The sequence below is a fragment of the Bombina bombina genome, chromosome 3, assembly GCF_027579735.1.
Source record: "Bombina bombina isolate aBomBom1 chromosome 3, aBomBom1.pri, whole genome shotgun sequence".
Lineage (NCBI taxonomy): Eukaryota > Metazoa > Chordata > Amphibia > Anura > Bombinatoridae > Bombina > Bombina bombina.
In genome coordinates, this window is record NC_069501.1 from 945,919,237 (window position 1) to 945,935,998 (window position 16,762).

Consider the following 16,762-nt stretch of genomic DNA (forward strand, 5'->3'; position numbering starts at 1 on the left):
AGATTCCGCAGCGCTGCCCCTGGGTACAAGGATAAAAGTACAACGGAGAAACAATACAATAAAAGACAAAATTTTACAGACAAATACAGGGGGAATTGAGGACCTACTCTGAACTTTTTTATAAATTAAAATTTAATCAGATCTGTCTATGGTAACATTACTCTCAATCTAAGGAAGCTGTGAATTTGATTACTAGAGACTAAACTTATTTTATTTTGGGGGGTTAACCCAAATATAATTTAGTGATAGTCCAGGACACCCTGTATACTTGGGTGGTAGCAGCAATTAATTAAACTTACATGATTTAGAGAGAGCATACAATTTTAATACTCTTTTAAATTCACTTCTGTTTTCAAATGTGCTTCATTCTCTTTGTATTCCTTGTTGAAAAAGAATACACATATCCTACACTAGTGGGAGCTAACTACTGATTGGTGCCTGCATTAATTTGTCTCTTGTGATTGGCTAACTAGATGTGTTCATCTAGCTGCTAGTAGGTCAATGTTGTTCATTCAGCAATTGTATGTTCTATTTTAATTATGAAATAACATTTTTTTCAAGAATGCTATCACAAAGACATTCTTCTAGTTAATGTTTATGTCCATGTATAAATGGTCATCCGAGTTGATCTTCTGTGATATTAAGGTCAATCAATTGCATATCTATTTAAAAGCACACCAGAAAATGCTCTAAGTTGTTATTGGTGTCTTGGAAGGCCTAGGTTCTTCTTGGATAAACCTCATAATTGGTTCTCATATGTACAATATGTTAAACCAGACATAAGCGAAAGGTCAGTACAGTACCCCTGCTTAAGCAGTTGACTTTTTAAGGAGTGAGGGTTTCCTGGACTGAAGAAAACATGTCTGTATAATTCTGACACTTGCCCAACCTTAGCTACTAATTATAAAGTATAGAAATATTTGCACTTGAATAAAGCCAAAAACCTGATTATTTGATGAGTATTTTTAGTTCCTGAATTGTTTCTTTCTTCAGGTTGCATAGCCTAGAGCTTTAAGTTTCATTAATGTCTGGATTCAAATTGGCAGAGCCATTTTGACTAAACTTTTCTACAAAGCATGAGCCAGGTTAAAACCACAAGTGAAACATTCTTTCTTGCTTTGGAATTTTCCTTCAGTTGTACATGCCTTGACTTTACCTCTGTTTGCATGTGACAGTGATGTGCTGTCTGTCTATAGCCTCCCCTTTAACAGAACTTTCAAAATAAAAGTATTATAAATGGCTGTACATAGGTGTTAACAAAGCATTAACGGGAGCAGTATAATGGGGTCTTTTAACCATCTTAGGTTTTACCGTATCATTACACACACACATTGTCTTATCATTGCATGTTGCATGTGCTGCAGCTTTTATATCAGCTGACTACACCCTATGGGTGTTTCTAGGTTTCTGTGACATCATTAGAAACCATGTTTTACTGAGGAACCTGTTAGTGAACGAGCTATGTGTTGAAACTGAATAAAAGTTTGACTAAATTGCTTGCTGCAGAGTCTTCGTGATATGTGGCCGATAGCAACTGTTATAATCCTGACTACACAGGAACACAACAGTTAGTATTTATGTTCAAGCAGTCAGAAGATGAAGTCAATTTACACTCATTTTTAACTCTCTAAAGGTTGTCGGGGATAATAAAATAAACAATGTCACATAAGATAGGGATATGCACATGGCAAAAACAGATTAAAAGGAATTGAACGAAGAAAGTGATTATAAATTTGACATGTATATAGAATTGATTTATAAGAATCAATATTTATATATGAATTGATTTATAATAAATGTTATGGTTAAGACATGTAGAATTAATGCAAAGAATGTAACTGCCTACTAAATGATTAATGATTCAGAAAATGTTAAGACATCAGAGTAGTATTTGTTTTATTTAAGGCCTTTGAAATAATTTGCTTAATTTCTTAAATTAAATAAACTACATTTTATTAAAACATTGAGTGCTTTCCTGTGTTTTTTTGGAGACTGGCACATTTGTTTTGATGAACTTTCTTAAAAGGACACTAACATTCAAATTCACTACCGTTATTCAAATGTATTTCTCCAACATTGGTGTGTCCGGTCCACGGCGTCATCCTTACTTGTGGGATATTCTCTTCCCCAACAGGAAATGGCAAAGAGTCCCAGCAAAGCTGGCCATATAGTCCCTCCTAGGCTCCGCCCACCCCAGTCATTCTCTTTGCCGTTGCACAGGCAACATCTCCACGGAGATGGTTAAGAATTTTTTGGTGTTTAAATGTAGTTTTTATTCTTCTATCAAGTGTTTGTTATTTTAAAATAGTGCTGGTATGTACTATTTACTCTGAAACAGAAAAGGATGAAGATTTCTGTTTGTGAGAGGAAGATGATTTTAGCAGACAGTAACTAAAATCGATTGCTGTTTCCACATAGGACTGTTGAGATGAAGTAACTTCAGTTGGGGGAAGCAGTTAGCAGACTTTTCTGCTTAAGGTATGACTAGTCATATTTCTAACAAGACGTTGTAATGCTGGAAGGCTGTCATTTCCCCTCATGGGGACCGGTAAGCCATTTTCTTAGTCAAACAAACAGAATAAAGGGCTTATTATGGACTAAAAAACTGGTAGACATTTTTATGGGCTAAATCGATTGCTTTATTTGGGCATTTTATTCATATTTATGCTAACAATTTGCATTTATAAACTTGGGGAACGTTTATTAAACGGCAGGCACTGTGTTAGACACCTTTTCCAGTCAGAGGGCCTTCCTAGTTGTAGACTGAGCCTCATTTTCGCGCCATTACTGCGCAGTTGTTTTTTGAGAGCAGGGCATGCAGATGCATGTGTGAGGATCTAAAAATTGCTGGAAAAGCTTCTAGAAGGCGTCAATTGGTATCGTATTCCCCTCTGGGCTTGGTTGGGTCTCAGCAAAGACTATAGCTGGGACTGTATAGGGGTTAAATGTAAAAACGGCTCCGGTTCCGTTATTTTAAGGGTTAAAGCTCTGAAATGTGGTGTGCAATACTATTAATGCTTTAAGACACTGTGGTGAAATTTTGGTAATTTTTGAACAATTCCTTCATACTTTTTCACATATTCAGTAATAAAGTGGTTTCTGTTTAAAATTTAAAGAGACAGTAACGGTTTTGTTTTAAAACGTTTTTTGTGCTTTGTTGACAAGTTTAAGCCTGTTTAACATGTCTGTACCTTCAGATAAGCTATGTTCTATATGTATGAAAGCCAATGTGTCTCCCCATTTAAATTTATGTGATAATTGTGCCATAGCGTCCAAACAAAGTAAGGACAGTACTGCCACAGATAATGAAATTGCCCAAGATGATTCCTCAGATGAGGGGAGTAAACATGATACTACATCATCCCCTACTGTGTCTATACCAGTTTTGCCCATGCAGGAGGCCCCTAGTACATCTAGTGCGCCAATGCTTATTACCATGCAACAATTAACGGCTGTAATGGATAACTCCATAGCAAATATTTTATCCAAAATGCCTACTTATCAGAGAAAGCGCGATTGCTCTGTTTTAAACACTGAAGAGCAGGAGGGCGCTGATGATAATTGTTCTGTCATACCCTCACACCAATCTGAAGGGGCCATGAGGGAGGTTTTGTCAGATGGAGAAATTTCAGATTCAGGAAAAATTTCTCAACAAGCTGAACCTGATGTTGTGACATTTAAATTTAAATTAGAACATCTCCGCGCACTGCTTAAGGAGGTGTTATCTACTCTGGATGATTGTGACAACTTGGTCATTCCAGAGAAATTATGCAAGATGGACAAGTTCCTAGAGGTTCCGGTGCACCCCGACGCTTTTCCTATACCCAAGCGGGTGGCGGACATAGTAAATAAGGAGTGGGAAAGGCCCGGCATACCTTTTTGTTCCCCCCCTATATTTAAGAAATTATTTCCTATGGTCGACCCCAGAAAGGACTTATGGCAGACAGTCCCTAGGGTCGAGGGGGCAGTTTCTTCTCTAAACAAACGCACTACTATTCCTATCGAAGATAGTTGTGCTTTCAAAGATCCTATGGATAAAAAATTGGAAGGTTTGCTTAAAAAGATTTTTGTACAGCAAGGTTACCTTCTACAACCAATTTCGTGCATTGTTCCTGTCACTACAGCAGCGTGGTTCTGGTTCGAGGAACTAGAAAAGTCGCTCAGTAGAGAGACTCCATATGAGGAGGTTATGGACAGAGTTCACGCACTTAAATTGGCTAACTCTTTTATTTTAGATGCCGCTTTGCAATTAGCTAGATTAGCGGCGAAAAATTCAGGGTTTGCTATCGTGGCGCGCAGAGCGCTTTGGCTAAAGTCTTGGTCAGCGGATGTGTCATCCAAGACCAAATTGCTTAACATCCCTTTCAAAGGTAAAACTCTATTTGGACCAGAATTGAAAGAGATTATTTCAGACATCACTGGGGGAAAGGGCCACGCCCTCCCACAAGATAGGTCTTTCAAGGCTAAAAATAAGTCTAATTTTCGTTCCTTTCGCAATTTCAGGAACGGACCGGCCTCTAATTCTGCATCCTCTAAGCAAGAGGGTAATGCCTCACAACCCAAACCAGCCTGGAAACCGATGCAAGGCTGGAACAAGGGTAAGCAGGCCAAGAAGCCTGCCGCTGCTAACAAAACAGCATGAAGGAGTAGCCCCCGATCCGGGACCGGATCTAGTGGGGGGCAGACTCTCTCTCTCTTTGCTCAGGCTTGGGCAAGAGATGTTCAGGATCCCTGGGCGCTAGAAATAGTTTCTCAAGGTTATCTCCTGGAATTCAAGGAACTACCCCCAAGGGGAAGGTTCCACATGTCTCACTTATCCTCAAACCAAATAAAGAGACAGGCATTCTTACATTGTGTAGAAGACCTGTTAAAGATGGGAGTGATACACCCAGTTCCAATAAAGGAACAAGGAATGGGATTTTATTCCAATCTGTTCGTAGTTCCCAAAAAAGAGGGAACTTTCAGACCAATTTTGGATTTGAAGATCCTAAACAAATTTCTCAGGGTACCATCGTTCAAGATGGAAACCATTCGAACGATTCTACCCACTATCCAGGAAAGTCAATTTATGACTACCGTGGATCTAAAGGATGCGTACCTACATATTCCTATCCACAAAGAACATCATCAGTTCCTAAGGTTCGCTTTTCTGGACAAGCATTACCAGTTTGTGGCCCTCCCATTCGGGTTAGCCACTGCTCCAAGGATTTTCACAAAGGTGCTAGGGTCCCTTCTAGCGGTTCTAAGACCGAGGGGCATTGCAGTAGTACCTTACTTGGACGACATTCTAATACAAGCGTCGTCCCTGTCAAAAGCAAAGGCTCATACAGACATCGTTCTAGCCTTTCTCAGATCACACGGATGGAAGGTGAACATAGAAAAAAGTTCTCTGTCTCAGTCGACAAGAGTTCCCTTCTTGGGAACAATAATAGATTCCTTAGAAATGAGGATTTTTCTGACAGAGGTCAGAAAATCAAAACTTCTAAGCTCTTGTCAAGTGCTTCATTCTGTTCCTTGTCCTTCCATAGCGCAGTGCATGGAAGTAGTAGGGTTGATGGTTGCAGCAATGGACATAGTTCCTTTTGCACAAATTCATCTAAGACCATTACAACTGTGCATGCTCAAACAGTGGAATGGAGACTATACAGACTTGTCTCCAATGATTCAAGTAGATCAGAAGACCAGAGATTCACTCCGTTGGTGGCTGACCCTGGACCATCTGTCCCAGGGAATGAGCTTCCGCAGACCAGAGTGGGTCATTGTCACGACCGACGCCAGTCTAGTGGGCTGGGGCGCGGTCTGGGAATCCCTGAAAGCTCAGGGTCTATGGTCTCGGGAAGAGTCTCTTCTCCCGATAAACATTCTGGAACTGAGAGCGATATTCAATGCTCTCAGGGCTTGGCCTCTGCTAGCAAAGGCCAGATTCATAAGGTTCCAATCAGACAACATGACGACCGTTGCGTATATCAATCATCAGGGGGGAACAAGGAGTTCTCTGGCGATGAAAGAAGTGACCAAAATAATTCAATGGGCGGAGGATCACTCCTGCCACCTGTCTGCAATCCACATCCCAGGTGTGGAAAACTGGGAGGCAGATTTTCTGAGTCGTCAGACATTCCATCCGGGGGAGTGGGAACTCCATCCGGAGATCTTTGCCCAAATAACTCAATTATGGGGCATTCCAGACATGGATCTGATGGCGTCTCGTCAGAACTTCAAGGTTCCTTGCTACGGGTCCAGATCCAGGGATCCCAAGGCGACTCTAGTAGATGCACTAGTAGCACCTTGGACCTTCAACCTAGCTTATGTATTTCCACCGTTTCCTTTCATTCCCAGGCTGGTAGCCAGGATCAATCAGGAGAGGGCCTCGGTGATCTTGATAGCTCCTGCGTGGCCACGCAGGACTTGGTATGCAGACCTGGTGAATATGTCATCGGCTCCACCATGGAAGCTACCTTTGAGACAGGACCTTCTTGTTCAGGGTCCATTCGAACATCCAAATCTGGTCTCCCTCCAGCTGACGGCTTGGAGATTGAACGCTTGATTCTATCGAAGCGTGGGTTTTCAGATTCTGTGATAGATACTCTGGTTCAGGCCAGAAAACCGGTAACTAGAAAGATTTACCATAAAATATGGAAAAGATATATCTGTTGGTGTGAATCCAAAGGATTTCCCATGGAATAAGATAAAAATTTCTCTCCTTTCTACAAGAAGGTTTGGAGAAAGGATTATCTGCAAGTTCTCTAAAGGGACAGATCTCTGCTTTATCTGTCTTACTACACAAAAGACTGGCAGCTGTGCCAGATGTTCAAGCATTTGTTCAGGCTCTAATTAGGATCAAGCCTGTTTACAGACCTTTGACTCCTCCCTGGAGTCTAAATATAGTTCTTTCAGTTCTTCAAGGGGTTCCGTTTGAACCTTTACATTCCATAGATATTAAGTTACTATCTTGGAAAGTTTTGTTTTTGGTTGCAATTTCTTCTGCTAGAAGAGTTTCCGAGTTATCTGCTTTGCAGTGTTCTCCGCCCTATCTGGTGTTCCATACAGATAAGGTGGTTTTGCGTACTAAGCCTGGTTTTCTTCCTAAGGTTGTTTCTAACAAAAATATTAACCAGGAGATAGTTGTACCTTCTTTGTGTCCGAATCCAGTTTCAAAGAAGGAACGTTTGTTACACAATTTGGACGTAGTCCGTGCTCTAAAATTCTATTTAGAGGCTACCAAAGATTTCAGACAAACATCTTCCTTGTTTGTTGTTTATTCTGGTAAAAGGAGAGGTCAAAAAGCGACTTCTACCTCTCTTTCCTTTTGGCTTAAAAGCATCATCCGATTGGCTTATGAGACTGCCGGACGGCAGCCTCCTGAAAGAATCACAGCTCACTCCACTAGGGCTGTGGCTTCCACATGGGCCTTCAAGAACGAGGCTTCTGTTGACCAGATATGTAAGGCAGCGACTTGGTCTTCACTGCACACTTTTGCCAAATTTTACAAATTTGATACTTTTGCTTCTTCGGAGGCTATTTTTGGGAGAAAGGTTTTGCAAGCTGTGGTGCCTTCCGTTTAGGTAACCTGATTTGCTCCCTCCCTTCATCCGTGTCCTAAAGCTTTGGTATTGGTTCCCACAAGTAAGGATGACGCCGTGGACCGGACACACCAATGTTGGAGAAAACAGAATTTATGCTTACCTGATAAATTACTTTCTCCAACGGTGTGTCCGGTCCACGGCCCGCCCTGGTTTTTTAATCAGGTCTGATAAATTATTTTCTCTAACTACAGTCACCACGGTACCATATGGTTTCTCCTATATATATTTCCTCCTGTCCGTCGGTCGAATGACTGGGGTGGGCGGAGCCTAGGAGGGACTATATGGCCAGCTTTGCTGGGACTCTTTGCCATTTCCTGTTGGGGAAGAGAATATCCCACAAGTAAGGATGACGCCGTGGACCGGACACACCGTTGGAGAAAGTAATTTATCAGGTAAGCATAAATTCTGTTTTTTAAAGTATAATCATTTTTATAGATTTTTTTTTTTTTTTTATACAAGGAAAATACAAAAAACAGTTATAAAATAACATGAATATAATGTTATTAATAAATAATACTCATCAGGATGGAAAAATGCCACTTTACAAAATAGAAAGATAACAAAATATTATTTAATTAACAATCCTTTCAGGAACCCCAAATAAGTGCAGTTTTACTAAGAAAGGGAGCATATGACAGAGGAATCCTATCCCTTGTGCTGATTAAGAGGTAAAACATAATGAGCAAGTATATATTTCTAACTAAGGAAAAGGGCAAAAAATGCTGATCAGCACCAGAGGGAGGCACTATTGTTTGGCTCCCCAACTGGGGTTGGCCGTCATTTGCCCACTACCACTTAGTTCAGGCTCAGTACAGCTCTGCTGAACCCAGCCCTTGGAACACCTAGTACCATCCATGAAATGCCCAACCACGTCCATGAACGTGGCCTTTTGAAGATACACCCACAAAACACTGCTGGGCCTCCGGTGAGTGCCACCCCTATAAGAAAATCCTGGAGCCGTCTCTGGTCAGAGATAAATATTAGCAGTCTTATTGTTTGTAAACACAATAAAAAAAAGAGTGGAGGGAAGAAGCACTTCATCTGATATCACCCAAGTCAGTCACACATAAAACAAATTGCAAGTACTCCACTACAAGAACTGCATAGAGAGAGCGAAAGAAAGAATAGGTGTATTTATTTTTATGGGGAGAATTTGCTAATGGTTAACACATGATACAGGGAAAAGAAAAGACTAAAGGCTGTGACGCACTGCAAGCGATGCGGCACAAGGCGAAGCAGCTGCTTCACGTTGCATCGCTTCTGAAGTTTAAATATTTTCTGAACGCTTAGCTACGCGACCTGATGCAGCTGAGCGCGCAGAGCTGAAAAGGCAGGACACACTGAGCGCACACAGTCGCATCATCACACTGCGCGCCGCTTTGTGTGTCACAGCCTTTACTATATTGATTATGTGAATATGAAGGCAAATTCTGCCAATTTCTTTCTTTTTCTTATATTCGTTTGGACCACTCTCAATAATCAAATCTATATTCTATATTTAGTATGTTGGTAATTGTCTGGATCTTTTCCAGATAAGCCCTGCCAAAAAGTTAAGCCCCGCCACCCAAAAAATGGGTTCATTTAGACTTCTTACTTTGTAAAATCACTCATTGAAACCTATAAAATTGTATGTCTGGTTGCTGGAAATTCTGAGTGGTTCCTAAAACAGAATTTAATTTGCAAATGCCTAGATTGGTTTATTTTTAAAGCGTACATAGTTTCTATACTTATTAGCTGTCCGGTAAAGATCCAGCATATTGCAGCTGTCCAAAAATTTTTTTTTTTATATTTTCTACTTCAACTTAGAATATAACATATATATCATAACACATTATGTAATACTTGTAAACACATTGGAAAGAGAACATCTGTATATCAATTTCATATGTCACTTGCAATAAGCAAAACGTTTGTGTTCAAATTCAAACTTTACTCCTTATGCCATAAATTACAAACCCTGTTCGCAACTTCGCAGATACGGGGCAAACTTGTCAGGAACACTTGCACATTTGAGCGTCTGACTGGTAGATATCAACCCCTTACTGTCAGTGGAAATATTAACCATCCGACTGCCAGAGATGTTACAGAATGAATTGCTGTCTCCTAAACCACACAATGACTTTGGGATTAATAACATATACAACGCACTTGTCTGTGCAGACCACGAAAAGATAAAAAAAAAATCATTCATATTTCGTGTTGCAAAACATCAGGAAACCCACAGTCCTGGCTTCTGACAGAGCAAATTTGTGCGTTAAGAGGGAACAGGAAGTAAGAAGGCACCAGTGGCGGGGCTTAACTTTTCGCGCGTGCACGTTTTGCATTAGTGGCGGGGCTTATCTGGAAAAGATCCCTATATTCTATATTTAGTATGTTGGTAATTGTTCATTCTGTATGCCTAAATGGCAGTCAATACAAATTGTATTTCTTAGGCTTGAGCTCCTAAGCCATATAAAAAAGCAGTAGTAATAACGCAAAATGTATGTGATGTGTTTAAGTCAAAATACAACAGTTGTTTGTTATTACAAAATCCCATGTAGTCGCAGCTTCCCACTACAGTGCAGACTAGATTACTAGTATTTGTGGGCAACATTATGTACATTTTTGATCTTGCATCAACACCTTTATTTAATAGGATCACCGAAAAGTGAAGATCAGAATATTTTCAAATGTGGATTTAATGGGACACGCAAGTCAAAATGAAACTTCCATGATTCAGACAGAGCATGCATTTTTAAATAACTTTGCAATTCGCATTTGCAATAATTCACAGAATATACGTATATGCATTTGTGATTGGCCAATGTCTGTTACATTGATACAGGAGGAGTGGAAATATACATAACTTTGAGTTCTATTGCATTCTCTATTTATTATGTATTTGTTGGTTATTCAAATCTACTGTATTGACTGGTCCTTTAAGAATTTGAACAATAATATGGGTAGAAGTGTTTGAATGGCTTAAGAGTGGGGACTGATTTCACATTATTTCTATTTTTTGAATCTTTCTTCATCTTTGTATTTAATCCTTTTGAGGACATATGATATGTAAGTGAAACACATGTTAACCTAATAAATTCTCTTTTTTTTCCCCTTAGTCTCTTATTTTTGATGAAGTTGATCTGTCAGATGCAAGTGTAGCTGAATCAAGCACAAAAAATGTGAATAACAGCTTCACAGTAAGTATTTTCTATGATTTTTTTTAAAGTGTAATAGTTTTTATTACACTTTTTTGAATAAACTGTTCAAAAAAATGTGACTTATAATACAATCTATTCATAATATAATTGTGACATTTACGTTAAAGGGCCATAATACCCAAATGTTTAAACACTTGAATGTGATGCAGTATAGCTGTAAAAAGCTGACTAGAAAAACTCACCTGAACATCTCAATGTAAAAAATAAAAATATTTTACCTCAAAAGTTTCTCAGTAGCCATATCCCATTGTAAAGGACTTCTAAGTAGCATATCAGTATGTCTGTCCCGGGACAGCCGAAGGGATGAGCCTCGTGCACTCATGTTATTTCCCTAATCAGTGTAAGGAAGTTTACAATTAAATCTCATGAGAGTTAAATCAAATCTCATGAAATCACAGTAAAAGAGTTCATGACCTCAGCACTGCTGATGCTGATTGGCTGCAGTTCATTTCTTCATTTTTTTTAATTTTTTTTTAACCTGCAGCTGGGCTGCAGCTGAGTATAACTTTTTACACAGAACTTACTCTGCTGAGCTGAGGAAATTGTGAGGTAAAATATCTTCTTTTTTTACATAGAGATGCTCAGGTGATATTTTCCTGTCAGCTCTTTACAGTTGTACTTCACCAGTTTCAAGTGATTTAGCATATGAGTATTATGTCCCTTTAAGAAGTTTGTTACAAACTTAAAAATAAATTAAATCAAGAGAATCAAATTATGATCTTTTTTCCCCACCCTCTTTTAGAACGATACCAGTAATGTAGGTATATGTCCTCTGACCTTTAGAGTATGTAGAAATGTTTCAAAGAAGTCTGGTAGGGTGGGGACCCCTTATGAGTACCCCATCCCTTACTACCGGAGTCAGTGAAGTCTGGTTGTATGCCCCATTTACTTGTGGTTATTGTAAGGTAATTCATGCTTATCCCTGCATTTCTTCCTGTCTTTTCTAGTCATTCGTTGGCTATTTAGACAAATTTATTTTGCTGTTCTTGATTAGTACAAGAAATTTAGATGCAATTTTCAGATTTTTTATTTTCTTCTACAAGATACGACGAGTCCACGGATTTCATCCTTGTGGGATATTAACCTCCTGCTAACAGGAAGTGGCAAAGAGCACCACAGCAGAGCTGTATATATAGCTCCTCCCTTCCCTCCACCCCCAGTCATTCTCTTTGCCTGTGTTAGTAATAGGAAGAGGTAAAGTGAGGTGTTAGTTTTAGATTCTTCAATCAGGGAGATATGGAAGATATGGAAGAAGATTTCTGCCCTGAGGTTGATGATCTTAGCAGTTGTAACTAAGATCCATTTCTCTTGTAAGGTGTATCCAGTCCACGGATCATCCATTACTTGTGGAAAATTCTCCTTCCCAACAGGAAGTTGCAAGAGGACACCCACAGCAGAGCTGTTATATAGCTCCTCCCCTAACTGCCATATCCAGTCATTCTCTTGCAACTCTCAACAAGCATGGAGGTAGTAAGAGAGAAGTGGTGAAATATAGTTAGTTTTTTCTTCAATCAAAAGTTTGTTATTTTTAAATGGTACCGGAGTTGTACTATTTTATCCCAGGCAGTAAATAGAAGAAGAATCTGCCTGCGTTTTCTATGATCTTAGCAGATTGTAACTAAGATCCATTGCTGTTCTCACATATGACTGAGGAGAGAGGTAACTTCAGCGGGAGAATGGCGTGCAGGTTATCCTGCTATGAGGTATGTGCAGTTAATATTTTTTCTAGAGATGTAAATGCTAGAAAATGCTGCTGATACCGGATTTATGTAAGGTAAGCCTGGATACAGTGATTTAATAGCGACTGGTATCATGCTTACTTTCAGAGGTAATACTCTTATAAATTTGCAGTATAAAACTTTTGCTGGTATGTTTAAGCATTTTTATATATGCTTTGGTGATAAAACTTTATTGGGGCCTAGTTTTTTCCACATGGCTGGCTTAAATTTTGCCTAGAAACAGTTTCCTGAGGCTTTCCACTATTGTAGTATGAGTGGGAGGGGCCTAAATTAGCGCTTTTTTGCGCAGTTAAAATTACAGACTGAGACATCCAGCTTCCTCCAGGAGTCCCCTGAATGCTATAGGACATCTCTAAAGGGCTCAGAGGCTTTCAAAAATCGTTTATTTGGGAAGGTAGGGCCACAGCAGAGCTGTGGCAGTTTGTTGTGACTGTTAAAAAACGTTTTTTGATCCGTTTTTTTGAATTAAGGGGTTAATCATCCATTTGCAAGTGGGTGCAATGCTCTGCTAGCTTATTATACACACTGTAAAAATTTCGTTTGATTTACTGCCTTTTTTCACTGTTTTTCAAATTCTGACAAAATTTGTTTCTCTTAAAGGCACAGTACCGTTTTTTATATTTGCTTGTTAACTTGAATTAAAGTGTTTTCCAAGCTTGCTGGTCTCATTGCTTGTCTGTGTAAACATGTCTGACATAGAGGAAACTCCTTGTTCCTTATGTTTAAAAGCCATGGTGGAACCCCCTCTTAGAATGTGTACCAAATGTACTGATTTCACTTTAAGCAATAAAGATCATATTCTGTCTTTAAAAAAATGTATCACCAGAGGAATCTGACGAGGGGGAAGTTATGCAGACTAACTCTCCCCACGTGTCAGCTCCTTTGATTCCCGCTCAAGGGACTCACGCTCAAATGGCGCCAAGTACATCCAGGGCGCCCATAGCGTTTACTTTACAAGACATGGCGGCAGTATTGGATAATACACTGTCAGCGGTATTAGCCAGACTACCTGAATTTAGAGGAAAGCGAGATAGCTCTGGAGTTAGACTAAATACAGAGCATACTGACGCTTTAAGAACCATGTTGGATACTGCATCACAATATGCAGAAGCTGAGGAAGGAGAGCTTAAGTCTGTGGGTGATATTTCTGACTCGGGGAAGATGATGCAACCTGATTCTGATATTTCTACATTTAAATTTAAGCTTGAACACCTCCGCGTGTTGCTCAGGGAGGCTTTAGCTGCTCGGAATGACTGTGATACAGTTGCAGTGCCAGAGAAATTGTGTAGACTGGATAAATACTATGCAGTGCCGGGTGTGTACTGATGTTTTTCCAATACCTAAAAGGTTTACAGAAATTATTACTAAGGAATGGGATAGACCAGGTGTGCCGTTTTCTACCCCTCCTATTTTTAGGAAAATGTTTCCAATAGACGCCACCACACGGGACTTATGGCAGACAGTCCCTAAGGTGGAGGGAGCAGTTTCTACTCTAGCAAAGCGTACTACTGTCCCTGTCGAGGACAGTTGTGCTTTTTTAGATCCAATGGATAAAAAGTTAGAGGGTTACCTTAAGAAAATGTTTATTCAACAAGGTTTTATCCTACAGCCCCTTGCATGCATTGCTCCTGTCACTGCTGCTGCGGCGTTCTGGTTTGAGTCTCTGGAAGAGGCTTTACAGGTTGCGACTCCATTGGATGACATACTTGACAAGCTTAGAGCACTTAAGCTAGCCAATTCTTTTGTTTCTGATGCCATTGTTCATTTGACTAAACTAACGGCTAAGAATTCTGGTTTTGCTATCCAGGCGTGCAGAGCGCTATGGCTTAAATCATGGTCAGCTGACGTTACTTCAAAGTCTAAGCTGCTTAACATTCCCTTCAAGGGGCAGACCCTATTCGGGCCTGGTTTGAAGGAAATTATTGCTGATATCACTGGAGGAAAAGGTCATGCCCTTCCTCAGGATAGGTCCAAATCAAGGGCCAAACAGTCTAATTTTCGTGCCTTTCGAAACTTCAAGGCAAGTGCGGCATCAACTTCCTCTAATGCAAATCAAGAGGGAACTTTTGCTCAGTCCAAAACGGTCTGGAGACCTAACCAGACCTGGAACAAAGGTAAGCAGGCCAAAAAGCCTGCTGCTGTCTCTAAGACAGCATGAAGGAATGGCCCCCTATCCGGTAACGGATCTAGTAGGGGGCAGACTTTAGCTCTTCGCCCAGGCATGGGCAAGAGATGTCCAGGATCCCTGGGCGTTGGAAATTGTATTCCAGGGATATCTTCTGGACTTCAAAGCTTCCCCCCCAAAAGAGAGATTTCACCTTTCACAATTATCTGCAAACCAGATAAAGAGAGAGGCATTCTTACTCTGCGTACAAGACCTCCTAGTTATGGGAGTGATCCATCCAGTTCCAAAGGAGGAACAGGGACAGGGATTTTACTCAAATCTGTTTGTGGTTCACAAAAAGGAGGGAACCTTCAGACCAATTTTGGATCTAAAGATCTTAAACAAATTTCTCAGAGTTCCATCATTCAAGATAGAGACTATTCGTACCATCCTACCTATGATCCAGGAGGGTCAGTACATGACTACAGTGGATTTAAAGGATGCTTATCTTCACATTCCGATACACAAAGATCATCATCGGTTTCTCAGGTTTGCCTTTCTAGACAGGCATTACCAGTTTGTAGCTCTTCCCTTCGGGTTAGCTACAGCCCCAAGAATTTTTACGAAGGTTCTGGGGTCGCTTCTGGCGGTCCTAAGGCCGCGGGGCATAGCAGTGGCCCCTTATTTAGACGACATCCTGATTCAGGCGTCAAACTTCCAAATTGCCAAGTCTCATACGGACATAGTGTTGGCATTTCTGAGGTCGCATGGGTGGAAGGTGAACGAGGAAAAGAGTTCTCTATTCCCCCTCACAAGAGTTTCCTTCAGTGGGACTCTGATAGATTCTGTAGAAATTAAAATTTACCTGACAGAGTCCAGGTTATCAAAACTTCTAAATTCCGGCCGGATTCTTTATTCCATTCCTCGCCCTTCGGTGGCTCAGTGCATGGAAGTAATCGGCTTAATGGTAGCGGCAATGGACATAGTGCCGTTTGCACGCCTACATCTCAGACCGCTGCAACTATGCATGCTCAGTCAGTGGAATGGAGATTACACAGATTTGTTCCCTCTACTAATTTTGATCAAAAGACCAGGGATTCTCTTCTCTGGTGGCTATCTCGGGTCCATCTGTCCAAAGGTATGACCTTTGGCAGGCCAGATTGGACAATTGTTACGACAGATGCCAGCCTTCTAGGTTGGGGTGCAGTCTGGAATTCCCTGAAGGCTCAGGGATCGTGGACTCAGGAGGAGACACTCCTTCCAATAAATATTCTGGAACTGAGAGCGATATTCAATGCTCTTCAGGCTTGGCCTCAGTTAGCAACTCTGAGGTTCATCAGATTTCAGTCGGACAACATCACGACTGTGGCTTACATCAACCATCAAGGGGGAACAAGGAGTTCCCTAGCGATGTTAGAAGTCTCAAAGATAATTCGCTGGGCAGAGATTCACTCCTGCCACCTGTCAGCTATCCATATCCCAGGTGTAGAGAACTGGGAGGCAGATTTTCTAAGTCGTCAGACTTTTCATCCGGGGGAGTGGGAACTCCATCCGGAGATATTTGCACAATTGGTTCATTGTTGGGGCAAACCAGAGCTGGATCTCATGGCGTCTCGCCAGAACGCCAAGCTTCCTTGTTACGGATCCAGGTCCAGGGATCCCAAGGCGACGCTGATAGATGCTCTAGCAGCGCCCTGGTCTTTCAACCTGGCTTATGTGTTTCCACCGTTTCCTCTGCTCCCTTTCTCCAAGAAGGTTTGGAAAAAGGATTGTCAGCTAGTTCCTTAAAGGGACAGATTTCTGCCCTGTCTATTCTTTTGCACAAGCGTCTGGCAGATGTTCCAGACGTTCAGGCATTTTGTCAGGCTTTAGTTTGAATCAAGCCTGTGTTTAAACCTGTTGCTCCGCCATGGATCTTAAATCTGGTTCTTAAGGTTCTTCAAGGAGTTCCGTTTGAACCTCTTCATTCCATAGATATCAAACTTTTATCTTGGAAAGTTCTTTTTTTGGTAGCTATTTCCTCGGCTCGTAGAGTTTCCGAGTTATCTGCCTTACAATGTGATTTTCCTTATCTGATCTTCCATGCAGATAAGGTAGTCCTGCGTACCAAACCTGGGTTTTTACCTAAGGTGGTAT

General features: G+C 40.8%; 1 protein-coding gene across 1 annotated transcript in view; it reads left to right on the top strand.

Annotated features, from left to right (window-relative positions):
* Positions 1 to 16,762, top strand: part of DGKH (diacylglycerol kinase eta) — an 800,492-nt gene that overhangs the window by 255,056 nt on the left and 528,674 nt on the right. Inside the window, 1 exon segment of the mRNA XM_053705494.1 lies at positions 10,682 to 10,762. Coding sequence (XP_053561469.1) covers positions 10,682 to 10,762 — 81 coding nt within the window.